Source organism: Lacerta agilis, chromosome Z (assembly GCF_009819535.1).
Source record: "Lacerta agilis isolate rLacAgi1 chromosome Z, rLacAgi1.pri, whole genome shotgun sequence".
In the NCBI taxonomy this organism is placed as follows: Eukaryota; Metazoa; Chordata; class Lepidosauria; order Squamata; family Lacertidae; genus Lacerta; species Lacerta agilis.
This window is the reverse complement of record NC_046331.1, coordinates 30,693,060-30,719,834: the sequence shown is the minus strand read 5'-3', so window position 1 is coordinate 30,719,834 and position 26,775 is coordinate 30,693,060. Positions and strand designations below refer to the sequence as shown.

The following is a 26,775-nucleotide window of genomic DNA, read 5'->3' as shown; positions in this document are numbered from 1 at the left end:
GGGGTGGGGATGTTCGAACAGCTTCTAGCCCAGCACTCAAACCATTTTATGTTCAGCATTAAGCAGCAACATGCCTGTTTCTACAAACCAAAAATCTAATTCCTGTGTGTGTGTGTGTGTGTGTTACCCTTTCTCCAAAGAGCTCAAAGCGGATTACAAGATCCCACTTTCCTTTATCCTCTCAACAACCCTGTGAGGGAGGCTAGGCTGTGAGGGAGTCCACACAATGGTTTCACAACTGAGTCATGATGTGAATGTGGCTCATCTCGGTCTTACTGTATTTGTCCAACGCTGTAACTAACCACAATGGCTTTTGCATGACTGCCACATAATTGCAGAGCTCTCTTTTTCCCCAGACAAAGTTGTTCCCACTATGTGGTCGGGTTTCCTGCGGGTTGATGTTTCAATTGAGTGCTAAAGAGCGGGTTTTCTCAGAGAAAGCTCCGGGGGGGGGGGCGGGACACACACGTTCAGACACAGAGCTTTAAAGTGCAGACTGTGCCTGGAAAGACTGGAGGATAGGTAAGTGTGGGTAAAGCCATAGGAATAGTTTGTTTTAAGAGTGGCACATCAATATTTAAAGCACTTTATTGCCCAAGAATCCTGGGAACTGTAGTTCAACCCTCACAGAACTACAACTCCCAGCACTCTTGGGTGGGTGCTTCAAATGCATGGCGTGTGCACAGCCACACAAGAACTGAAATCCTAAAATCTCAGCACATTGTCCTTGCCCTACAAAAGTCTGGTGAGGAAACATTCTAGTGTCTTGGATTACTGACTGCTTTCCTTTTAAACCACGAATTTACGATTCATGAAATCTGAAGTATCGTACATCTGGGAATAGTACAGGGAGCTGCTTATGTTGCTTTAACCCTGCTTGTGGGGGGCGGGTTTGCATGTTCTGCATTCAGTGAATCATTGAGTAAGATTTCTTTCTGGGCAGCCTGGCTCTCTCTTTTCACCCCCCCCCCACTTTCTTTTCTCATCGACTAGAGAGAGAGAGAGAGTACAGCTTTAAATAAACATCTGGCAACTGCAGGCTACCCCACATCTGGGCAGCGTTAGCTGAGTCTGGAAGCCGGTAAGAACAAGCCACTTGTTTTGAGAAAGTTAAAGAAGAGGACTTCTGTATTGACTGAGAGAGACAGAAAACCAGAAGGCAGAATTGCACACCTATCCACAGGCAAGGCAGGTAAGAGAGAACCTGCTTCTGTCAGTTCTTTGCTTCTCTGTTTGCAACAGGCAGGAAAGATACGGGGGAGACGGACAGCTTATCTTATTTTATTCAATGAATTTATTAGCCGCTCTTGCGCTGAGATTCTCTAAGTGACTTACATAATTTGGGGGGGGGGAATATGGGCTGTAAGCTACGTTACCCATGCCCAGAGTAGACCCCTTGAAATTAATGAGCAGGACTAACATAAGCCCATTAATTTTAGTGGATATACTGAACTTGGTTGGTTACAACCCCAATCCTATACACTTTTTCTGGGGAGCTGGAACTTGCTTCTGAGTAGCCATACCTAGGATTGTGGCATAAATAAATATTTATAAATCAACATCAGTTTTGCACAAATGGAAACTGGTGACTTGTGTGTCGTTGAGTGTGTGAGAGAGATGCTGAGTATATAGTGTTGCCTTTCTGCTTTAAGAAGTTGCATCAGATGACTGGCCCATCTATCTACAGTATTTAAGAATTTGTACCCTGTTTTTCCCCAGACCAGCTTTTCAAAGTGGCTTATGATTAAAATGTAACGTGACAACAGTAGAGAACAGTAAGCACAAGCATATGACGATGATAACACATCGTGGCTTTTATTTTATTTTTAAATGCAGGGAACAGTCGAAAAACAGCAGGAAACACATTCTGGATTTGGGGAAATTAAGTTTTCAGTTCCTGTCTGAAACCAGATATTTTTAGCCCAGAGTTGTCTTCTTTTACTGGTATTCTAACATTATCAAATTGGTATAACCTCTAAAGCATTGCTTTGCCTGTATAAAGATGTCAGGTGCAAGCCCTGGTATCTCCTCTTACTTAATTTGGATCTCATAAGTCAGGACTTTATGCTTACTTCAAAATGTGGCAAGCCAGCCCTGGTGTGTTTGGGGGGTTCCTCTTGTTCATTCTGAGTGGCACCCTGGACTTCTACCCCAAAGACAAAAACCTGGCATCTTCATTTAGATACTGTATCTTCCCTTGTCCCTCCTGGCCAGGGTCCTGTGTCTTTTAAGACCTATGTGACGGGCAGAAACTCAGCAGGGAAAGCTGCACATGTTGCATTTCCATTTGGTAGAAGTTACTATGATCAAGGGACGCGGGTGGCGCTGTGGGTTAAACCACAGAGCCTAGGGCTTGCCAAGCAGAAAATCGGCGGTTCAAATCCCCGTGACGGGGTGAGCTCCTGTTGTTCGGTCCCTGCTCCTGCCAACCTAGCAGTTCGAAAGCACGTCAAAGTGCGAGTAGATAAATAGGTACCGCTCCGGCGGGTAGGTAAATGGCATTTCCATGTGCTGCTCTGGTTCGCTGGAAGCGGCTTAGTCATGCTGGCCACATGACCCAGAAGCTGTCTGTGGACAAACGCAGGCTCCCTCGGCCTATAGAGCAAGATGAGTGTTGCAACCCCAGAGTCATCCGCAACTGGACCTAACGGTCAAGGGTACCTTTACCTTTACTATGATCAAGACACAGTAATCCCATCAAGCAAGGGTGAGGGCGGAGAAGGTGATAAAACTACACAGAGATGAAGAAACAGCTAGAGATGAAGACAGGTGTTCCTGCCAGTCTTATAGCAGGGGTAGCCAGCATGGTGTCCTCAAGGTGTTGTGGGAGTACAACCCCCATCATCCCTGGCCAATGGCCAGAATGGCTGGGCTGATGGGAATTGCAGTCCACATACCATGTTGGCTACCACTGTCTCTTGCTCAGTACATCATTCCAGTAGAAGGCAGGGGGAGGGATTTTGGTGATTTGGTAGACGCAACACACAAAATTCCCTGCTAAACTCTTTCTACAAGTTGCATTGGATAGTAGAATAGTCCTTCCACCTTGAGACAGAATGGGGGAAAGAATATATACTGCAAAACCTTTTAGCATGCTGCTCCTTTTGGTAAAGTGCTGGGTTCAAAACTTCCATTTTCATGGGATTAATCTCTGGCAAATTACTACCTCTCAGCCTCAACTCCCTGGCTTTAAAATGGGAGAGCAAGCAAGTGGCTAGGGAGAAGAAGAAGAGGAGGAGGAGTTTGGATTTGATATCCCGCTTTTCACTACCCGAAGGAGTCTCAAAGCGGCTCACATTCTCCTTTCCCTTCCTCCCCCACAACAAACACTCTGTGAGGTGAGTGGGGCTGAGAGACTTCAAAGAAGTGTGACTGGCCCAAGGTCAGCCAGCAGCTGCATGTGGAGGAGGGGAAGACGCAAACCCGGTTCCCCAGATTACGAGTCTACCGCTCTTAACCACTACACCACACTGGCTCTGTATCATAATACTGGAATCCCATATCATCCAATGAAACTGAAGAATAGGAAATTCAGGTCAGGCAAAAGGAAGTGCTTTTTTTGCCCAGCACATAGTTGTAATGGTAGCATCAAATTTTGATGGCTTGCTTAGTTTATGTGTTCCTATATACATAAAAATGTAAAACACCATAACACCCTGAAGTTCACGTGGCCTTGCCAACTGCAGCATGAGGAATAGCAGACTGCTTCAGAGGAGCTGTTTAACTGGGGGTGGGAGGTGCTTCATATAGTGGTTTAGCAAACTGTTGGAAGTTGATGGGATTGAGAGCCTACCATCATCTAGAAGGCCACAAATTCCTCATCCCAATCCTGCCAGACCCGCCTGACCACAGTCAGAGTGCCAAGTACAGAAAAGTTACCTCTAGCTCAACAGGCTGCCCTGTGCTCTATGATATTGAGGAAAGGGATGGCCCTTTAAAAAAGAAAAAGAAAAGAAAAGCCCTCTGCAAGACTAGTTAGTAAATATGAATGTATTGTTTTTTTTCTCCTTTAATGCAAAACAGGCTTCAAGAAGGATGTGCCAGCTGAACTCACTGGATAGTTTTATTTTACCCACTGGACTCTCTAAATTTGTTTTGATTTTTTTATATATAAAAAATCCTGCTTTATCTGGATATTCGTCAGTGAGCCTCCTTCTGTGTATTTGGCAAGGCATTTCTTACTCAATGTTTATTTGCTAATAATTCCTGCTTCCCAGCCAACCGTGCACACACCCTTTCTTTCTTTCTTTCTTTCTTTCTTTCTTTCTTTCTTTCTTTCTTTCTTTCTTCCTCTGTCCCTTGTTTACATGTCCGCCAATGTTATCAGCAGTACATACCCCCCCCTGATGTACAAATTATATTCTCTTGGCACCTGGAGGTCACTTATCAAAATCTATAGAAAACCTTAAGGTTTGCATCTGTTTTGTTATTAGATACAAGACACTTCCAGACCTGTCACTATTTTGACATAATGGCAAATTCAGGTCTTGTAATATCAGATTGTGAGGTCTTGTTTGACAAACCTGCTTCCTCAAAAAACTGGACTTTTTACAGTAAGGAAAGTGATGGGGAAAGTATGGAATAACTCTTGCTTTGATGCAACACCATCTAACCTCCCTGCAAACAAATTGAAACAAATGCTCATTAAATAGCCAATGTCATCCAATCTCCCTCGAAACAGAGGAGGATGACTGGTCAATGCACAGGTCATCTGAAAGTGCCCATTGTCTATAACTAAATATCACCAGTGTTGTTTATTAGGAAGGGGGAAGCAAACTGAATGAATCTCATATGGTGATGATACAGAGCCTGAAGAAGCAATGCAAGCAACACAAATATCTCTCTCTGTCCTTCTGCAGTGGAAAGCTTCTTCACCTTAATATTGGCTTCTTTTGGTCTGCCTGCTATTAATTGGTAGTGCCTGTTGTGGGCCTCTCTGCCAAAGACTTTCCCCCCCTCTTGAGCCTCCAGCCTGTTCCTCCCCTGTTAACAGACAGACACTTTTGGCTCATGCGTAATATATGCAAACAACGAGTTGGAAGGGTCTATGTACGAATTACTGGCTTAAAATGCAGCTCAGCTGCTCTTTTCCTCAATTCGGATTGAAGCTGGTACGGGAGAAAACACACCAAAATACAGTATTGCATAAGGGGGGGGGACAGGATATATATCTGATATAGATACAGATTGTGTACACTGCGTGTACACTGGCTTCCCAAACTAACAAGGGGAGCACACTGGATGCAGAGTAAACAGCCAGGTAGCGGCAAATAAAGTGCTGTCTGAATGGAGCCTAATATAAGGCAGAATAAATCCACCACTAATGCACTGTTATTGTGTAAAGGGCATGCTGCTGAATATACCAGCCTGGAGGGGTGTCAAATCAAGATGGTCCCTGCATGGGGGACCACTCCACATAATGCAGCCAGGGGTGAAGAAAGGTGCATCATGACACCTGGGGTGGGCGTTGCTACGTAGGGTGCATGCGCAGCATTGCTACGTATGGTGCATGCGTCGTACGTAGCGACGCCACACATGCCCTGTACATAGCGGTTTGCCAGCGGCGGTGCTCCAGTGTCGTACAGACGGTTGTGTCGTGTCGTACGGATGGCTGCTCGCGCCACCGCGAGCCCCCGTGGGGTGACTTCTTGTCACCCCTGCAGACGTGGCACCTGGGGCGCACCGCTCCCCCCGCCCCTCCCGTTGCGATGCCACTGTATGCAGCACCAGTTGTTTCTGTGCAGGTGGCGGCGGGGGAACTGGTATTTGCCTGCCTTCCAAGCAGATGATCAGCACTGTGTCTACCAGCTGTTTGCCAGGTAGATTTTCACATGCAACCTGCTTCAGGTGCCCTGGGAATTCTGTATTCACTACTTTTAAAATCAAAACTGAAAAATGCCAAATTTACAAAAATTACAAGCGACAGACCTGCACGCTAGGTGACTCGACTGGTGGTTTCAGCAGGGTGGGCTGGCATTCTTAACATATATCCAATGTGATTTGTGTGTATCTTGTGGTTTTCCTGCTCCTTATTGATTTGATTCTTCTGTTGTATTTACTGCAGCTTCGTTGTATGTTTCTTTCGTATTGGAAAATATTTTTATTCGTCAGTGCTCTATTGCTGTAATGACTGAGTTGCTTTAAGCTCAGCCTGGCCGTTGGCAAAGTGAAATACAAATATTAAATAAAATAAAATGTGCTTCAGTTTCAAGAAGAAAAATAGTTTTCTTTCTTTTGCACCTTTGCCCCCCAAACATTTAGGGTGCTAGCTTAGTTTTTTTTAAAGAAAAAGAAATATATAGCGTCTGCGTGTGTATGTCTAAGGATTAGCAAGGGTTGGGATTGTCCTTGCTGGTTTCGATTGTTGGCGTCCTGCCTCTTATTCTGGCTTTCATCTTGAATTCTCAGGCACCTCTGCCTTCATCTTTACCCTGCCATCTGGAATCTCCATTCACAAGCTAAGATGCCCCGAGGAGCATCCCCCCTCTTGCTTCTTCTCTGGGCCAAAATGGTCTCCTCCACATGGTATGAAGGTAAGCACTGACAAGTCAGTACCAAATTCAGGCAGGGGTGGGGTGGGGTGGGGATAAGCTTAAGAACAAAGGTGGTAAGACTTTTTGCATTTTTTCAAAGGCAGCCTTCCTTGGGTAGCAGGCCCTTAGGCAAGTACCCTTAGGTAAGAGCAGGCTACCTGCAGGGGTGCGCGCACATTCAGCTCCAATCCAAAGAGCACAGCACCAGCACCATAGTGAAGGCACCACCACTGCTGCCCTGGTAACAGGACTAGGAAAGACCCCTGGCCTCAGAGATCTGGTTGCCACTTGGAGAGGACAATAGAGAGGCAAATGGACCTATAGCCAGGCTTGGCCTGAGACAGCCACATCTATTTTTATACACATTGTAATTAGCTGTGGTCTCCTTTTTGGCCACTGAGCTGCCATCCGAGCAAGACCACAGTCAGTCTGTGCATAGTAGGGTATCTTTGTCTAAGAAGCCCCCAAGGGATAGGCAATAGGAAAGGGGGAGGAGAACCCAGGCATCCTGCAACTCCCTTCGCCACAAAAGCATTGCAACTAATAACCCACCGTGGAACTAACTGTGGTTCCTGCTTTGCTGGGGGCAAAAGGGAGAGCAGACAGATGTGCATCTGGGGTTAAGACCATACCTAGATTTAAGTAAATATAATTCTCTCCCCCCCCCCCGGCCCGCCCTGCAATAGCAGGAGCTGAATTTTTCCACATGTCCTGTCTCTGGCTGATGAGGAGACCACTTGGCAGGAGATGGTTTGTGTGGAGCAGTTTCAGACAGAAAGCAGTGGGGTTGGGGTGTCGACAGGGAGTGGGGAGGGGGGGCTGGCAGTGAGTAAAGCCTCTTTCCTTCATCCGCTAAGCTTCTGAGTTTCTTATGCATCTTGGCTCTCATGTGTTCCGCTAAAAGTCCATCCATTGCCTGGTCACTGTTAGGCAAGCAAATACCTTCAGGAGACACAGTTCTTATTGCAGTCGTCTAAATGTTTCTGGGAAACCTTGCAACAGATGTGCTTTGCCACATGTGCATGAGGCTTAAAAGGCCCTGCCTGTATAAGCTTGGGCCCTTTTCCTGGGCCAGGCTGCTGTGGCTTTAACGGCAACAAGACAGAAAAGGATTTCAGCAGGCAATGTTTCCCCCACCCTCTCTAGAAAGCAACAACCCCGAAACAATTATGAACATAGGAAGAGTTCTGCTGGGTCAGTCCAGCATCCTGTTTTCACAGTGGCCAACCAGATGCCCATGGGACCTGAGTGCAACAGCAGTCAACTAGCTCAGTTGGTTAGAGCTTGGTGCTGGTAACACCAAGGTTGCAGGTTCGATTCCTGTACGGGACAGCTGCATATTCCTGTCTTGCGCGCGCGGGGGGGGGGGGGGGAATTGAACGAGATTACCCTCGGGGTCCCTTCCAACTCTACCATTCTATGATACCCAGCAGCTGAAACAACCTGCCTCTGACAGCAGAGATAGCACGTGATTGCCAGTAGCCACTGGGGATGGTAGGCAAATTTGTTTCAGTGGCAGCATATCTCCAGTTCTTGTGCCATGTGAATCTAATATAACTCTGCCCACATTGCAGCACCAATGCTAGGTTTGGTTCAGACAAGGCTGGTCTATCTCTCAACCCCCAGCTATGAGCTGTGGTGAAAGAGTTGGTTTAGATTTCTTCATTTAAATCTTGGAAAAGTGTGGCCACATTTGTGACTGCTGGAGCTATAACCACTACGGGCTATGAAGGCTGACTCAGCCCTTTCATTGTAAGGAGATGGTTAGACATACATCAGACTTTCCCTAGAGGCTGGTGGTGCAGGAACATGACACTGGAGAAGGACAATTTATGAGTGGGAAGGTAGTACCCCACAGGACGTCATTGTGTGTGGTGTGTACACATTGTCCATGGGGATGCTGTCTAGACTAGTATTCATCCTCTCACTGCCCCTCTCTCCTGATTACTTCCCATTGTAAAACAATGGGAAGCTTGCTAGCCATAAAGAGGCAGTGCTCCAAGCAGCTTGGTCTACACACCATTAAGATTCCCAACTTGACAGTGGTGGGGGAGCAGCTGCCCCAGGATACCAGGTGCTGCAACTGGCCCTTGCCTCTGAGGCCTCATCTAAATCTGGAGAAGGTGAGCAAGAGATGCTCCTCCTCCTTTCTCCTTACTTCCATCACTGCTCACACTGACAGCACAGGCAGCAACAGGAAGGAGCACAAATAAAAAGACTGGGGGTTCCAGGAATTGGCTTCAAGAACCCCGCTGGGCTAGGCTGCGGGACTTTGCACTGACTCCTGACACTGGCCTTTAGTGCTAGGCCGTCTCTCTTGAAACATACAAGGCAGCAGTGTCTCTGGGCATGTGCAGCATGCATCCCAGTCATCATTCCCAGTGGGAGTGGGTGGGTGGGTGGGTGAGGAGCAGCTTTTCCATCCTAGGTATTTTGCACTTAGCCAGCCTCAGGCTCTCAGTGCCCTTCTTCTTATAGACATGAAGCGATGCTCTCAAGCAGAGCAACGGAAACATCTGGCCTTTTGCTTAGCAGAGATGTGGTTTCAGAGCTAATGCAGAAGACGTTGTGCCTCATTTCAAGCATGGGTGCTAAAATTAAGAGGTGGGTCCATTCACAAACAGGAACGGGAATGATTCATGAGAGTGCCTGGGTGATGAGGAGAATGAACTGTGGCCTCTGGAATTAGAGGGAACCCAGTGGAAATGTGACCTAATTGGGTTGGAATGCCAGCCGACAGCTCTTATTTATTCATTCATCTGGGATCCAAATTTATTCTGCTCCAATTCACTATAAAAGCTATTTTTGTCTCCACATATGTCTTTCACTGATCTTTGTGGAAACACTGGAAAAATGCGCGCACACAACCCTGCGTTTGTTTTGTCTAAAGCAAAGAAAGTAAAGAGATCCTTGCGATCTATCCTTCTGGCATACATACACAGGAAAAGACAGCCTTCAAAATGATCCAACGTGTCTTTCATTTTAGGGAGGGTTTTGTTAGCATGCATAGGCGTAGCCAAGGGGGGGGCAGGGGGGCAGCTGCTCCCCCACCACTATCAAGTAAAACAATAGAAATACTTAACTGACCAATCACATTGGTTCTGTTCCTCCCCCCCCAAAAAAAAATAACCGTGGCTACGCCCATGTTAGCATCACCGTTCTTCCAAGGATAATAATCCTACAAGTAGGATCCCAGATTTTTCTTAGAGGCTGCTGCTGAAAGCTTACGCAGACACTTCATTGCAAGGCAAGCTTTCCACATGTTGGATACCCAAAGGATCGTTTGGAAAAGGCACCCTGAGCCAGCCCAGCATTACATCATAGTGAACACTTGAAACTTCCTTATATTGGGTCAGGCGTATGAATAGGGTGATCCAGCAGATATTAGAACACTTGGAGATTCAATCAGCAAAGGCTCCTGAGAAGTTTAGCAGTTATGGGATAAGGGAACAGGGGGTCCTCCTATGGATCAGTAACTGGTTATAGAGCAGCGAGCAGAAAGTAGGAATAATGGAGAGATGTAAAAAGTAGGGGGGGAGGGCCAGGAACCTGTCCGTACATAACAGTTAGGAATAGGTTAGGGAGGGTTCAGGTGCCCTACACGTTTTGGGCGAAGGCATGTTGGCTCCCTCAGACTCATGTGTGGATTGGAACTGTAGGTTGAGAGGTGTATCAGCCACAGACCAAGCATGGTTTTGCACTGCACTAACAAGGTGGCCTTTCTTTTGTACTTTTAAAATACTTTAAGCTGCTGACCTGACAGTAAAAACAAACAAACAAAGTGCCTCTTCTAAAATGCTTCCAGGGAGTAACTGTACATCCTAGAGTGAAGTCCCTTCCTGGGGAATTGTATGGGGCGGGCGATGGGAGGCAGCCATCTCTCCCACTCCAAACTCATATGATGTCCTTTAACTCAATTGGCACGCGGGTGTCAAGACAGCGACAGCACAAAACCCAGTGGTAGCACAAAGCCCCATGCGCTATTCTCTTGGTCCGGTTGCTTGATGCCATTTCTTAGAACAGCTGATTATCGCAGCTGAACAAAGAAAGCAATTTGAATCCATTTTTTTAAATGAAACAAATGAGACATGTAACAAAATGTTGCAGCGTCAAGTGCTGCTGATTCCAGTTACTTCATTCTGTTCCTTCCAACTAAAAGCAACAGACTGGCAGGATTCCAGGGACACAGCATATTCAGTCCTTATGAGCTGTTTCAGGAAGAGGAACCTTGGCATCCCCAAGCCGACTGGTACCAAGGGAGTGGATGACACAGTTTTCACAGCATAAGAGCTTTACAGCTCCTGCCCACCTGGCAGTTCAAAAGCACGTCAAAAGTGCAAGTAGATAAATAGGTACCACTCCGGCGGGAAGGTAAACGGTGTTTCCGTGCGCTGCTCTGGTTCGCCAGAAGCGGCTTTGTCATGCTGGCCACATGACCCAGAAGATGTACGCCGGCTCCCTCGGCCAGTAAAGCGAGATGAGCACCGCAACCCCAGAGTTGTCCGCGACTGGACCTAACGGTCAGGGGTCCCTTTACCTTTTACATTTCTGTTAGTCCCATGATTCATTCTGTTTGTCCCATAATTTCTAGACATGGGTCTGAGAGGTTTTCCTTTTGCCCCACAACTTTCCCTGGAAAAATCCATGTTTTTTTACCACTGAATCAGAACAAAGGTCAATATGCAGAAAACCCAGTTGATGTTCTCTGCAAACGGTGGGTTTTTCCTGTGGAAAGTGGCAGGACAAATGAAGAACCTCTCAAACCCAAACCTAGAAACCGTGGGACAAGCCTACACGTGGATGAGCTCGTAGAGGGAATGGTTTTAGTGAATATTTCATCATCATCACCCTTGCTATCATTTTATTTCCTTGCATTTGTGAATCACTTCCCGTGAGGCACCCCAAAGTGATTCACAAAATAATAAGCTATATAGAACAGGTACACATATAAAAACAGTTAAAACAATTGCAAACATAAAAATGATTATTTAAAATGATTGTAACTATTAAAAAAACAGTTTAAGACAGCAGCATATAGATAAAATCAGTTCAGATTCAAGACAGATACCAAGTGGAATAAAGGTTTCAGAAGGCTTGTTGGAAGGTCAACATTTTTCGCAGGCAATACAGGGGGTGCCTGTCTGATATGCATTGGGAGGGAGTTCTGCCATGCAAAAGGTCCGATTCCATTATTGTGCAGAATAGACCTCCTAACAGGATGGTAAGTGCAGGGCGCTCTCTCCTACAGAATGCAGTGATCGGTTGGGTATGTAGTGGCTGACGTGGTCCTAGCAGGTCCCAAGACTATCTTGGTTCCAAGTTGTATGTTGCTTTGTGCACCAATACCAGCACCTTGAACCACGCCTTGTAGCTAGGTGCAATTATTTCAACAGCGAGGTAGTAAGATGGTGATATTCTACCCCAGTGAGCAGCTGAGCTGCCACATTTTGCACTAGCTGCAGCTTCTGGGTCAGCTTCAAGGGCAGCACCACACAGAGTGTATTGTAGTAATCCAACCTGGAAATTACCAATGCATGGCTGACAGTGGTCAGGCTAGCCCAACCTGGAAATAGTTGCAGCTGCCTTACCAACTGAAGCTGGTAAAAAGGCTTAATAGATTTAAGTTGCACTCTGGCAATCTCTGCTTCCATGCCATCTCCATGTTGCTTCCTGCATTTAACAGACCTGGCATAAAAAACTGTTTAGTCTGGTGGTTCATGCCAGCAGCCCTAACCAGGCTGCTCCTGGGAGGAAATATTTGTGCAAGAACTCTTTTCAGAGAGTATATGCTCTAATGATTGGTTTTGAGGTTGGGAACCCAATTCACGAATGTACATCCCCTCCCCTCCCTTGACCTACTGAATTCAATACCAGATGCTATTCATAAAGAGATTTTAGCAGGTAGAGCCTCACCTTTCTAGGTGCCTTATTCACCAACTTTGATGCCCTTTCGAGGATGTTTCAGAAGATGACAAGTTGCAACAAAACATGCAAGACCTACATGATGGATCCTAACATAAAACAACTTCTTAGTGCCTCTCCTCAAGTACTAGACAACTTTGGAGACATTTAAAAGATCACTTTGTTTGTGAGGAAAAAGTGCTGGAAACTTGTGCTGTCTTAGTATGATTTTGATTTGCAAATGTACAGGTAGAACAGGCAGAACTTAAGTAGGCATAAGAAAAGTCCCAAAGCTTAATTTTCCAACTGGGGCTTAAAAAAAAAAAATCATTTCCACCATAATTCTTTCTCTCCCTCCACCAACCCCACCAGAGGCGGATTTAGAGCAGTGCATCCAGCAACTAGGATTTAGAATGGAGGATTTGGGGGGGGGGGGTTTTTGCTGAATTTTGATGTCTCACACAGAGCACCACTGAAATTTGAGACCCCAAGATCCACCACATACACTCTTTGTTTCTTTTTCTTAACATCCAGCTTGAAGACCACCTTTGGAGGTCATACACTATTGACATTTCATTCAGTCCTATTAAATACATTTTCCTGCATTTCTGGATTTTTGCCCCTGACCCGCCTCCCCTCCCACCCACCCACCCAGGACAAATATGGCTACCCACTGCAGTTTGTGTCTTGTGCATTTGTGTAATCAGTAGCAGAATTTCACAAGAAATCCCCAACAGACAGATCAGGGACCAGAATGATTTCTAGGGCTGAGGAACCAAACTCAGGACTTCCCCTGGGCAATGGCATCATTGGCACAGATTCGGAACCATTTTGGCTTTTTTCCCATCCAGAACTCATTGGAACTCACCTCTCAGGTGGGCACCATTGCCATTATGAGAACAAGGGAGGCATTCGTGATGACCATGGGTAGGCAAACTAAGGCCTGGGGGCCAGATCCGGCCCAATCGCCTTCTAAATCCGGCCCGCAGACGGTCCGGGAATCAGCATGTTTTTACATGAGTAGAATGTGCCCTTTTATTTAAAATGCCTCTCAGGGTTATTTGTGGGGCCTGCCTGGTGTTTTTACATGACTAGAATGTGTGCTTTTATTTAAAATCTGGGTTATTTGTGGGGCATAGGAATTTGTTCATCGCCCCCCCCAAAAATATAGTCCATCCCCCCACAAGGTCTGAGGGACAGTGGACCGGCCCCCTGCTGAAAAAGCTTGCTGACCCCTGATGTAGACAATCTGGAGATGAGCATTGTCACTTTCTGTTTCTCCCCTCCTTTGTGCCAGGATCTGGCTACTCTGCTGCAGAAAGGCAAACCAATGAGGTGTATGCTGAAGAAACCTCCCATGTTCTTCCTCCAGAATATCGAGGTAAGCATTTTCAGATTGGTAGAGCTAAATAATCTTAAAAAGTGCACTGCCATCCAAACAATGTTGGACCACAACTTCCATCAGCACTGACCATTGGCCAGGCTGAGTAGAGCTGTTGGGTGTTGGGGTCCAATGACATATGGAGGCCAGCCATTCTCAGTAATTTTCATGTGATCTCTTGGAAGGCACAGCTGTGCCCAGGTCACACATACATCATTCTCTGGGGGAGGGGGCAGTATGGGGCATCCTTGGAAAGGCGCCATCTTTTTGGCTCTTCATCCCTCCTGCAGCCTGAGGGATGCAAGAGGCAAGCAGTAAGGGTGTCAAGAACCCACATACACACATCGATTGGAGGTGTGAGGAGGGAATGGGACCACAATTACTAGCCCCAGTGCAATCACCATACACCCACTAGCCATACTTCTCAGGGGCTGAACATAGAGCATTAGTGAGCAAGGACTGTAGGCATATAGGGATCTTACATGGTGTGACGGATTGGCCCTACGGTGGAGGAGTTATGACATCCCAGCTCAGAAGGAGTTAATCTACCTTCATCTTGACTGACAGTTCATCCTTTGGGGGCAGGATGGTCCCCCGGTTTAAAAGGAGGGAACAGCCGTTTTGACAGTTGAGAAGAGGGAGGGTGTGTGTGGAGACAGGGAAGAAGAAGGGTGTGGGGCCAGGATAGTGGTGGTTTAGGTTAGGATTAGTTTAACATGAAACTACAGATCGAAAGATGTTTCTGTATTACCGCAACTAAGATTGTGAATGCATGAATCTTTAAAACAACTATGTTCTCAAGAAAATAAAATTCAGTTCTTTTTGGTGCCAAGGAGGAATCGTCATTATTGGTCCAGCAGGGTATCAAATCTCACAGAGGTGTGGACTTAAGAAAGGGCAAAACTTATCTGAGGAAAGGGAGGTGATAGTTTGTGTCCTAGAGTCACACAGAAAAGGGTTAGATGGTGAAAACCTAGAGTGCCACGAAGTTGCCAGAGTGTTGAGGCAAATCGAGACAGTGGGGATCCGAGCTGAGGGAGGCCCTTTACTGAAGGCAAGAGGTTGTTCATTTAAGTAACCCAGAGTAGTGAGGATACCAGACCATGAAAGCTGGAAAAAGACTCTCATTACTATTAAGCCCTGGAAGTAAGAGGGGTTTGTTTTGAGGCGAACCAAGTGGAGGGGGGTTGGTTTCACCCCTGTACCCTTGTGGACACGGTTTTAGTAATTGAGAGGTGGGGTTCGTCCCACATTGAACTGCATCTAGGTTCCCAGTTGTGAAGAAGAGCCCTGTATGCTCAAACATTGGGTGAGCATATTCTCATTAATGGCATACTTCACATGTTTGGTGTATGGAGTCTGCGCATTCCTAGGCCCCACTTGCTTTTCAAGCACTATAATATTGCTGTAACAGTCGTGGATTTCCCCAAAGAATATTGGGAACTGTCATTTGTTAAGGGTGCTGAGAGGTGTTAGGAGACCCCCTATTCCCCTTACAGAGCTACGATTCCCAGAGTTCCCTGGGAAAATCAATTGTTTGTTAAACCACTCTGGGAATTTTCCACTCTGTGAATAGGGGAATAGGGGGCTCCTAACACCTCTAAGCACCCTTAGCAAACCACAGTTCCCAGGTGGTATAAGAGTGCTAAATATATAGTTGTGGTCAGAGAGACTGAGGGGAGCCTTGTAGGCCATCTAGGTAACTCACCTGCTCAAACTGGAAAACTTAGAAACAGAAGAGCCCACCACAATGTTAGGTCCCTATCTGCACTATAAAGCAGTATAATAACACTTTAACAGCCATGGCTTCCCCAATGAATCCTGCGAACTGTAGTTTGTAAACAGTGCTAGGCAACCATCCTAGGCAGATTTTCACTTTTCCCTTTCACACAACAGGCCCTTGACCTGCCTGGATTATGCTAGCCATGGGGTCCTATGGGGACAGCTAACAGCTGCTGTTTTGCTCTGTGGCTGGGTCGGCCCTGACTAAAATAATTGATGTAAGGGCAGGGAAACAGCTGGCACAAAATTAATTCACCACAGTTCCTGAATTCAGAATTTGCCTGAAATGTAAAATTAGGGGCAGCTAGTTGGGGAAGCTCCAAGGCTGTGCTATTGTTCACCAGGGCTGGCCCCCTGGATATGGTTTTCAAAGCCTGGAGCTTGTTAAGGAACAATAACAAAGGGAATTCCACTGAGCACACATAGAGTGCTTTCTTCCACAGCCAAATAACTAACCATACTAGTCAGACCTTATCCAGAGAACTCAGCCTGGTTCTGTGGGCCACACTTTTAAGGAGGATACAAATTGAAAGGAATTTTTTTTGGGGGGGGCATGAAGATTGTCTATGGTAGAGAAAGCAAATCCTATGAGGAAAGTTTAAAGAAACTGGGGGTGTTTAGCCTTGCAAAGAGAAGTCGGAGGTGGACATGATGGAAATCTTCTTATTGCTGATAGAAAAGGACAAAAACTTAATATCTGCTGTCCCAGAGTGGGCAGAAGTAGTGCTAATGGGATTATGCCACAGGAGCATTAAATTTCAGTTGAACTTTGGGACAAACTTATTTGGGGTAAATAAACACCCAATAAATATGCCATGATAAATACCATGATGGTATTACATTTTCTGCGTTTCACATGAAAAAGCCTCATCCTTTCAAAACTACTCATCTTTTTGCAAACAATGGGGGGGGGGCAACCTGGATCAAATTCCCCATGGTAGATCTGAATGCATGAGCAGGTATATATGGGAGCAGGTAGCCTCTTGAGTTACGAAAGCTTTTGCTCTTGATAGCTAGAATACCCAGCTGAGCTTCTCTCTCTCTCTCACTCTCACTCTCACTCTCACTCTCTCTCTCAGTTCCCCAGTGGTGTCACCAGTTGAGCATTTATCATGGGGAGACTACGTGCTATTCTCCCCGTGGAGGTAATTACCGCAGCAGCCTGGGTACGCGCTGTGAGCTTTCCTGCGACCGTGGATACCGCTTGATTGGCCAGAGGTCCGTACAGTGCCTGCTAAACCGTCGCTGGTCAGGGCATGCCTACTGCAGACGTAAGTGTCACGCCAGTGCCCAGAGGCCGCTCCCCACATTACAGTCATCCTCAGGAAGCCCCATTAAAGTACTCAACATAGGATGCCATCAACATAACCCAAAATGAGCCTGCAGGATAGCTCAGTTGGTAGAGCAAGATACTCTTAATCTCAGGGTTGTGAGTTCAAGCCCCATGTTGGGGGAAAAGATTCCTGCATTGCAGAGAGTTGGACAAGATGACCCTTGTGGTAATGCGCATAGCCAGGATTTTTGTTAGGGGGGGCAGAACCTTCATTAGCTATGTACAGTATTTTTAATGTTTTTTGGGGGGCAGCTGCCCTCCCCCCCTGGCTATGCCCATGCTTGTGGTCCTTATGATTCTATGTGTCAGAAGTAATTCCTGGCGGAGAACAGGCATACACATCTACTACGTATTTTGGGAAATTATCTGTTCACTTGTAGAGTTCGACACCTCTTAAGATATTGTCATAAAACTTTGCCTGCTTGTTGTTCCAGAGACCAATGAGATTTTGAATCTATGCTTTGATACAGCTGGGCATCATTTTTAATCAAGAAGACAGGCTGAACCTTTCAGAACTGTATTGATTTTCACCACTGATTTCAAGAGTGCTTTATATCAAGTGCAAAAGGAGGTTTGTGGGAGGACTGAGTATGAAGGACCAAGGGTTTCATAGAAGGGTCCAGGCATATTAATCCTGCACCATTTGAACAGCTCTCAGGCAGAGGAAGCATCTGGCCTGATCCCTGCTATGCTGCAACACCAGAATTAGTTCTGCAAATAGGAGCTGTTGTTCCAGGCTTGCTTCCTTAGTCTGAGTAACCTGCAAACGTAGGAAAGCTCTCCCTCTTTGAATCATGCTTGTTCCTGGCACAGATTGTTGAAGAATTGGACTTGCACAGGGGAAGCGAGGAGCTGAATTCGGATTCCTGCTCACTTAGCTACTCTTTGATATGAATGAATGAATGAATGAATGAATCTTTATTTGCATCAGCCATCGGCCATAGCAATAAAACAACAATACGATATACAAAGAATAGAAATAAGAGGTCAATTATATAAAATACATTTTAGGGTTTTGAATAAATAGTCAAATAGTGGATCTTATTCTGATTGCCCCAGCTAAAAACCGTGCAACCTTTGCTGTCACCTGCTCATCTTGATCTGCCAAGAGAAAGGACACTGTGGACAATAAAAGAGGGGTGATAATCTCATTCCTCAAGTCTTTATAAAGAGTGCAAGCCAGAAGGGCATGCGCCACCGATTCGGTACTGCCATCTCCACAGGGACATAAGCGTTTTTCGTGTGGAATCTGTTGGAATCGTCCCTCGAGTACAGCCGAGGGCAATACATTCAATCTTGCGAGAGTAAAAGTGTGACTCTGTGAGATGCTACTATCTCTTATATTAACCTGCTACACAGTTGCATGGATCCGCTTCTCCCAAAGCACCCTCACAGTGCTACAATTCCCAGCACTTTTAGCAAGCTATAGTTCCCAGGAAGCTTTCAGAGATGTTAACAAGCTTCATTTCCCAGGGTGTTTAAAAAAAAATCTGCTTAAAATGCATGGTGCAGGCGTGGCCTTAGTATTTTTGCTACAAAGCTTGAAACACTTTGAAGCTGGTATCCAGGGGGTTGTAACTCCATGAAGAGACAGGGGAACTTTCAAGTTCTCTTTCTGTGCACAGAGATTCGGTGCCCTACGCTGCCGGCAATCTACCATGGATCGTACCAGTGTTCAGATGGAGTCAAGGTCGATTCTCACTGTGACTACACCTGTCAGCCTGGATACCACCGGGAAGGTGATCGCAGCCGTGTTTGCATAGAAGACGGACATTGGAGTGGCAGTGAGCCAATTTGTGTAGGTAAATTCTTCCCGGAGCCAACTACATATTGCATGGAAGAAGTTGCCATTGCTGCTACCAGCAATGTCAGAGAATTCTGATGGAAACAGAAACGGGGTTGGAAATTGCCAGTGTACATGTACTTGACATATTTAAACTGGTTTTCCATCTGTTGGACTCTCATGGCTCCCTGATAACTCCCTAAGAATCTTCTGTGCAGAAATCTCTCTGGCCACAACAATGGAACTACAGTTTCCAAAGACTGCTAAGGGGAATGGCCATTAAACCAGCTGGGGATATGTCTTTTCGACAGCTAAAGCATTTGTTTAAGAATACTTATTTCATGCTTTATAGCCCCGAGGGGTTCCCATTCGCCTTAGTGGTCCAATCTCAACTGTTTTATCCCAGAGTTTTTAGTGCATTTCCATGTCACCTTCCCATCTGCAAAATGTCCATTAAAAAAAAGTGGATTTGTTGGAAAAGAGCACTTTAATCCCATTTAATCGCACAAACCAACATTTCTGGAATGCTCTTGAATCCCTCCTGCAAAATACTGACAATTTGGATGTGGCCAGTCATTTGTCACTCAGGCCCAAGACAGAAACTTTCCTCCTAGTTGCTGCCTGTTTCCATGGAGTTCCTTTCTGATTCTACTCAAGCAGACATAGAGCCTCCAAAAATCCAATGTCCGGAGTCTCGAGAGCGAATGGCAGAACCTAACAAGCTGACAGCCACTGTGTACTGGGATCCACCTCGGGCAAAGGACTCTGCTGATGGCGTCATCAAACAGTAAGCTTGGGGGAGGCTGCACTGGGGTCTCAGCACCGTTTTAAGGATTCTTTTTGGAAGAAAAAGTTCAAACCCAGCCCTCATATTTACATCCTGACATATCTCTCTGTCTTTTGAGTCCAGGATGACACTCCGGGGCCCAGAACCAGGATCCGAGTTTTCTGAAGGTGAACACATTATCCGCTACACCGTCTATGACCAGGCATACAACCGAGCAAGCTGCAAGTTTTTTGTGCGCATCCAAGGTAAAGGATAGGACCTTCCCTCGTATCTCCAAACTGAACAAGGCATTACACTAAATGTGAGGTTACTGCTTACATCTTTGCCTCTTCTCTTAAATAGGAGCAGTGAGAGGCATGGTTTAGATTTCAACTGTGGGTAGGTTTTACCCATCTCCAGGCCATGGTCCCGTTGGAAATTCTCTCCTCTGAGAGCTTTGTTTGCCAATAACAACATTCCAGTTGGAGAGAATAGCAGCTTGGTAGATGGAGGTGGGGTATTTTTGGCAAGATCAGTCCTAATCTGCATCAACTCCCCACCCAGCCCCATTCCTCCATGGCTCCTGCCAGGGGGTTGGAAGATACAAGTTCAAACCATTCATTTAAAATAGCATGTGGTTTGGCACCAAGGCCAGACCAGGACATTTTGTTACTTGCTACAAATGCCATGTTCTGATCCGAAGCCAGGTCTGATGGGGAACGGGGCAAGGGAGAGTTGCAGGACCTTGGATAGTTCTGAGTGAGCAAAGTTGGTATCTGCCTGAGGAGTTCTAAGCTCTTCTAGATTCCACTCCCTTGTGGAATAATTTTAGATTCTTCCCAGTTCCCTGGGAACAGGTGCTTAAACCACTCTGATAATTGTAGTTCTGAGAGGATTAGGGGTTTCATAACAACACTCAGCACTTTTAACAGATTAGTCTCTAGGATACCCTAGGGGGGTGCCATGCCTGTTCCAAGTGGCACCACAGTAGTTTAAATGCACAGTGTGGGTGTGGCCTGTGTTGTGCTGGAGGTGAGGAAGACTTTGGGTTCTGATTCCTAACCTTCCCTTCCACAGTGAGTCGCTGTCCTGTTCTAAAACCACCAGAGCACGGTTATGTCAGCTGCACCTCAGCAGGGAACAACTATGGAGCTACCTGCGAATACCACTGTGATGGAGGCTATGAACGCCAGGGTGCCCCCTTGAGGGTCTGTCAGTCCAGCCGCCAATGGTCTGGCTCTCAGCCCACGTGCATTCGTAAGTGTGTGTTGGGGTTGAGGGCAGAAGAGAGCAACAGCTGTACCCAAAATCAGTTCTACTCAGAGTACACTGTTTGAAATGAATAGGCATGATTAACATAGGTCTGTTGATTTTAAATGGGTCTGCTCTTGAGTAGAACTTAACTGAATGCAAGCTTATAAGCAGCCTCACAGGTTGCTGCTGAGGAGAAAGCAAGATATACCTTTAAAACTAAGCCATGTCTCTGAGATGACAGTGATGCTTCCACCATGACATCACTGCCCGGAGATCCAACTGACATCATCTCAGTTGTTTTCCATTTCTAACAGCAGCTGCGTCAGTTGGGGAGAAACCAGATTGCAGAGAGCATTTTGGGGGCCATTGTTAGGTTAGCTAGGCATTGTATTTACAGACAAAGCAGGCAATTGTTTCAAAATTAGCCAGCTCCAAAAACCCTCCCCAACTCTACCTACAGCTCAGTTAGAAACAAACACATCCAAGCAGCCACTGCATGGTGACATCAGCTTCAGATCAGAGCATTATTTTACAAGCATCACTGTGATCTTATGCAGTTAACACAAGTATTTGTTTTAAATCTGTATGCCTCATTCCTGGTACAAGAGTGCGGAAGACACACTCTCTCTCTCTCTCTCTGCAACTAGCAGGCAGGAATATTGCCTGGCTTGCTGGCAGTAGATGTCCAAGCAAGAGATGTTGGTTGAACATGTGTGTCTTGGGGGTGTTTCCTGACCAGTAAACAGGACATGAACATCAGCAAGCATCACAGGGGCATCCCCAGAAAGGGAGAGATGACAGGAAAGATACAAAAGGCTTAGCGGGCAGGTTTTGTGTGTGTAAGATGGGCTGAGAATCCAGATTTCCCTAAATGCATTTACTTACCATCTATGCAGAAAACCTATAATAAATAACTCCCTAAGTTGCTAATAGTTGGACAACCAAAAACGCTATGGAGGTAGATAGATAGATGAGATAGATAGATAGATAGATAGATAAAACAAACATCAACCCTGTTGGTAAATACAATGCCTGGCTAAACTAACAATGAACCTAAGAATGCTCTCTGCAATTCTGTTATTCCCCAGCTGATCCAACTGCTGATAGAAATTAGAAACAACTGAGATGATGTCAGTTGGAGCTCAGAGCAGTGCTGTCATGCTAGAAGCATCACTGTGATATCACATATTTATGTATGCAACCATGACTGCCTGAATTATATATGCTCAAAATTGGAAAGAGGAACAGGCCCCTCCCACAAGAGACAACTGGCAATTAAAACTGATGGAATATGCATAGATGGTAAAACTAACCGGAAGATTAATAGAATGGGGGGAATTTATTGAATATGTGAAAACAAATTGTAAACAGTTAAAAACGTTAGCAGGATTAACCTAAACACGAGCAGAAAGAAATTTAAAGGAATTATAAAGGATAAAGGTGTTTTTTAAAAAGGATAAATTAAGATAGGCAGTAAGAAAATGACAGAAAAATAAGAAACGCAGAAGGGGAAGAAGTCACAGAAAATATCATTCAGTTTGTGTAGATTTATATCCACTGTCAAATGCTGTTAAATGGGAAATAAAATATGGGGGTTGGGCTCTGATCTCAGAGGCATGTCTTAGTTTTAAAGGTATATCCCACTTCCTAGTGTTAGCCCTACATGGGGATTGAAGATGCTTAAAGTATCAGCTTCTTTGAGGTCCAAACATTCTCAAAAATCCTGCTTAAGGTTACACAGAGTGAAGCTTCTCCTCCACTGCACTTTTATGACATAAATCAGACCTGAAATCATTGCTACAACATTTACAGTGCAGTATCCATTCAGTTCTCATTTTGAATAGAGAAATGGAAACAAGGAGATGATGCAGGGCACAAAGGCTATTCCAGATCTCAATGCTCCTTTGTGCTTCCACTGCTAAACATCTGAATGGGGCTTCTACAACTCCCATCAGCCCTGACTACTAGCTATACTGATTGGGACTGAAGTGAGGTTAAGTCCAACAGGTTCCCTTGACCTATTATATGAGCAAGGTTAGTAATCTGGTTCCACTCCCCAGAAAAGTAATAGCGGTGATTGCAGAAAGGGGGCATTTGGGGGGACACTCAGAGATGTTCACCAGTATCCATTCCTACAGTGTGGCAGGTGGCCCTGTTGCCACTATTACTGCTCTCCATTCTTCATATTGCTACCCACCTGGCATGTAACAGCAACCATGCTAAAACCCTGTGTCTTCTCATGCTCTGCTGTCAGCCATGCAGATCAATGTGGATGTGAACTCTGCTGCCGGCCTTCTGGACCAATTCTATGAAAAGCGTCGGCTGCTCATCATCTCTGCTCCTGATCCTTCTGACCGCTACTATAAGATGCAGAACAGCATGCTGCAGGTAAGCCCTTCCTCTTGAGTTTTCATCCTAGAACTCGCACCTTTCCTTCCCTTCTCCAGCTACTGGGTTCCTCCAACCATTTGCTTCTCTCTTCACTGCAGCAAGCCACATGTGGGCTGGACTTACGCCACATCACTGTCATTGAGCTGGTGGGGCTGCCACCTCACGAGGTGGGGAGGATCCGTGAGCACCGACTCTCAGAGAACATCATTGAAGGGCTCAGGTTAGTGGTGCAGAGTGGCTGGCAGAGGTTCAGATTCAAATCCCTCCTTGGTGACAAATGTTACTGGCCTTGGGCGACCACTTGCTGGGATGTTGCAAAGAGAAGAGTGTGCATGATGAGGCAAAACAAAATGAAGAGGGGTGTCTATTTTTTCCACATTTGTACTTTTAAATTTGTACGATTCAGCTGCCACAAAATGTGGTGACCACTTAGAATTTAAAAATCTTTAAAGCCAACTGTCAGTGAGTACAAGCCAATATGGCTACATGCATCTTCCAGGTTCAGGAACAGTAGCTGTGGAACAATTAAAGGGTTGTTACTGTGTTCATGCCCTGCTTGTGAAATTGCAAGAAGCATTTGGGTGTCCGCTATTGGAAACAAGATGGTGGACTAAGTGGAGCTTTGATCTGATGCTGTGAAGATGGCACCAGGTCCTTCATTCATCTCAGTGAACTGGTGTCTGGAATAAAATGTGGTGGACCCTGAGGCTTATTTCCCTTTGCCTATATTGCTCCAGTTCTAACCCTGTTGTATCCACTGACACTCTCACTCCATGATGCGGATAGATACCTTGGCTTTAGATGCAGTGGAACAGCAAGCCAATAGCAAACGGGCAACTGGCGGCTTCTAGTAGTTGGGAGCCATGGTGAAGCCAGCAACAGAGACTCCCCCAAAGATTGCAGTGATCAGGCAGGGATAGAAGGGATCAGGCAGTCCTTAAGTTACCCTGCTCCCAATGGCTTTATAAAATAGTGCAAAAACATTGAACCTGGCCTGGTAACACATAAGCAGTCAGTCAGTTCAAGCACTCATTTACATGCTATCTCCCCAGGACCTCTAGATACGGGGAAGCTGGGTATGGCCTTGCCGTTATCTGTCATCACACAGTGTCAGGAGCAGGAAAATTCAAGCTGCTGCAAAGGAAGGTTTGGAGTACGCTTGAAAAAGCTGAGGCTTGGTGTTTCCTACATCTCATGGGAAATGCTTGGAGGCATAAAGGGTCAGTTGAACTGACAGGTGAGCAGCTGCAACTGCCTGTCAATGTGGCCCATGGAGGGTTAGCTAATTGCGGATCTGGCCCCCTGGCCAAAAGCAGTTCCCATCCCTACTCTAAAACCACTACCCTCCATGAGCTCTTAGGGTCTCCAGCAAACTGGTGATCAGCCAACGTTCTGTTTCTATAGGCAGTTCCTGCATATCACCCGCTCCCGCTTCAACGTCGTGTTGGTTGACAAAGAAGGCGTGGACCGTGAGCGCTACATCCAACCTCTGACACCGGACGAGCTCTTTTCCTTTGTGGATACCTACCTGCTGAGCAACCAGGAAGTGCTCCAGAGGGAACAGAACAGGGACACATGCGAGTGATAATGGACTGCTCCATCCTTTTGACCTCTAACATGCCCTGCCTGCTAAGGGACTTCCCTTTCAGCATTGAACTGGAGGTGAAACAGAAGGGAGGTAATTGCTGAAGCTGAACCAACAAGGACAGCAGAACCTGCAGCACCCCGGGCCACAGCCACATCCACATTAAGGGGAAATAATCATAACTGTTCCTGTAGGGATTATCCAGGAGGATGTCTTATTTTGTGCCTACCCTTTTCTAGACAAGAAGTACATTCCACCGTGTGTGTGTGTGTGTGTGTGTGTGTGTGTAGGTATCACAACCAGAGACAAGTCACCAGAGGACAGCCCAGAATCAGAGCTCTTCTCTCTTTTTCAAGAGCAAACCAGCAATCCATGTGGAGAAGGTCCTGCTCTGGTTACAGCTACATTAAGTGGAGGACACTTTCTCTTCTTTACAGAGTATACATGTTTCTGCTCACTCCTTATCTCATTTTAGTCAATGCAGTAGTTAATATACTGATAATTAAAAGCATCCTCGTTGGATTGCCTAGGAATTTGGCACCTCTACAGCAGGCGGAATGAATATAAACCTATTTTTATTTAGTGGGAAACACAAACACACACACACACACACACAAGTGTTTTACAGCTGAGGAACAGAACACGTGCCAAAACTCTGAAGCTGCGAAGGGCAGCTTCAAAGTAAGGCAGTAGTTCTTTCTAAAGAGGTATTTTGCTACTTGTGGACTCCCACAGCTGGACTGCTACTTGTGGACTCCCACAGCTGGACTGCTGCTGGTGGGAGAAGCAGTCCAAAAAACATCTCTGGAGAGGACCAGGTAGGCAAAGGCTTCCCTGGAATGCCTGAGCCCCATCAGCCTTAAAATAATGGGTTGTGTGATGCTCAAATCAAGGGGGGGGGACATGGTCCTGTATCACCAGTGGGTCTCTACTCCCCCTGTACCTCCATGGTGCTCTACCACATTCATATACCATTGCTAGGCACATTCAACCAGTGATCAGCTTAGTCCCATTGACTTGGTCTGCTCAGAGAACATCAAGGCAAAGGTGCTAGGCTATCTCCCTGCTATGCTGGTTTCCCAGCAGAGAGGGTGGTTATTATGGGGTGGGGAGCATTTAAAAAAATGCCCAAATTCCCTGCACAAAATTTAAACAGCATTATCTATTCTCCTGTTCTCAGGACTTCTCACAAAGCAGTGTAGATCTTCTAGTCCTAGTTCCCACTGTGGTGATAAATATGTGCTCTGGGTTCTAACCTTTCCAAGCTAGGGGTAAAAGGCTCACATAGCTGAATGTTCTTCCACACACACACACACACACACACACACACAAAAACCTGCCTCCAAACAAAAGACGCTCTATATATAACAAGCGAAAGGGTTCTTATCTAATTTGTTCTTAATATACCGCCTTCAAAAATCTGAAGGGCTGTTACACAGAAGATGGAACAAATTTATTCTCTTTTGCTCCAGAATGAAGGCCTGGAGCTAATGAGTAGACACTACAAGGAAAACAGACTTTGGCTAAGCGTTACAAGAATGTAGGAAGCTGCCTTACACCTAGTCACGGTCCATCTAGCCCAGCATTTGTCTACACCAGGCATGGCCAAACTTGGCCCTCCAGCTGTTTTGGGACTACAGTTCCCATCATTCCTGACCGCTGGTCCTATTAGCTAGGGATGATGGGAGTTGTAGTCCCAAAACAACTAGAGGGCCAAGTTTGGCCATGCCTGGTCTACATTGTCTGACAGCAGCTCTCTTGGGTTTTAGATATGGAGTACGTATCTCACAACTTTACCTGGAGATGCTGGGACTGAACATGGGACCTTCTACTTGCAAGGCAGATGCTCTGCCATTAAGTTACGCCTCTTCCCCAAATACACATTTCACCATGCCGCCATACCATCATCATTGAATGGGGGAAAGCCAGAGTCACCAAACAATGGAACAGCAGGCCTGGTCATTACTTGAAATGCATCTCCTCCTCCCCCTCCATTCTGTCCATATCATTAAGCACCATGTCTTCATCTCCTGCTAATACAGGAATAAAAAGTAGATATTTAAATT

The 26,775-nt window shown here is 45.9% G+C and overlaps 1 protein-coding gene across 1 annotated transcript; it reads left to right on the top strand.

Moving 5' to 3' along the window:
• Nucleotides 1-1,005: 1,005 nt before the first annotated feature.
• SRPX2 (sushi repeat containing protein X-linked 2) lies at nucleotides 1,006-25,398 on the top strand. The gene is made up of 11 exons (XM_033138063.1): nucleotides 1,006-1,192; nucleotides 6,409-6,533; nucleotides 13,732-13,815; nucleotides 16,677-16,868; nucleotides 18,556-18,732; nucleotides 19,374-19,500; nucleotides 19,624-19,745; nucleotides 20,557-20,736; nucleotides 22,988-23,121; nucleotides 23,223-23,344; nucleotides 24,529-25,398. Exons 2-11 carry the CDS (start codon nucleotides 6,464-6,466, stop codon nucleotides 24,707-24,709), a joined length of 1,389 nt encoding a protein of 462 aa, XP_032993954.1. The 5' UTR covers nucleotides 1,006-1,192; nucleotides 6,409-6,463; the 3' UTR covers nucleotides 24,710-25,398.
• Nucleotides 25,399-26,775: the final 1,377 nt, after the last annotated feature.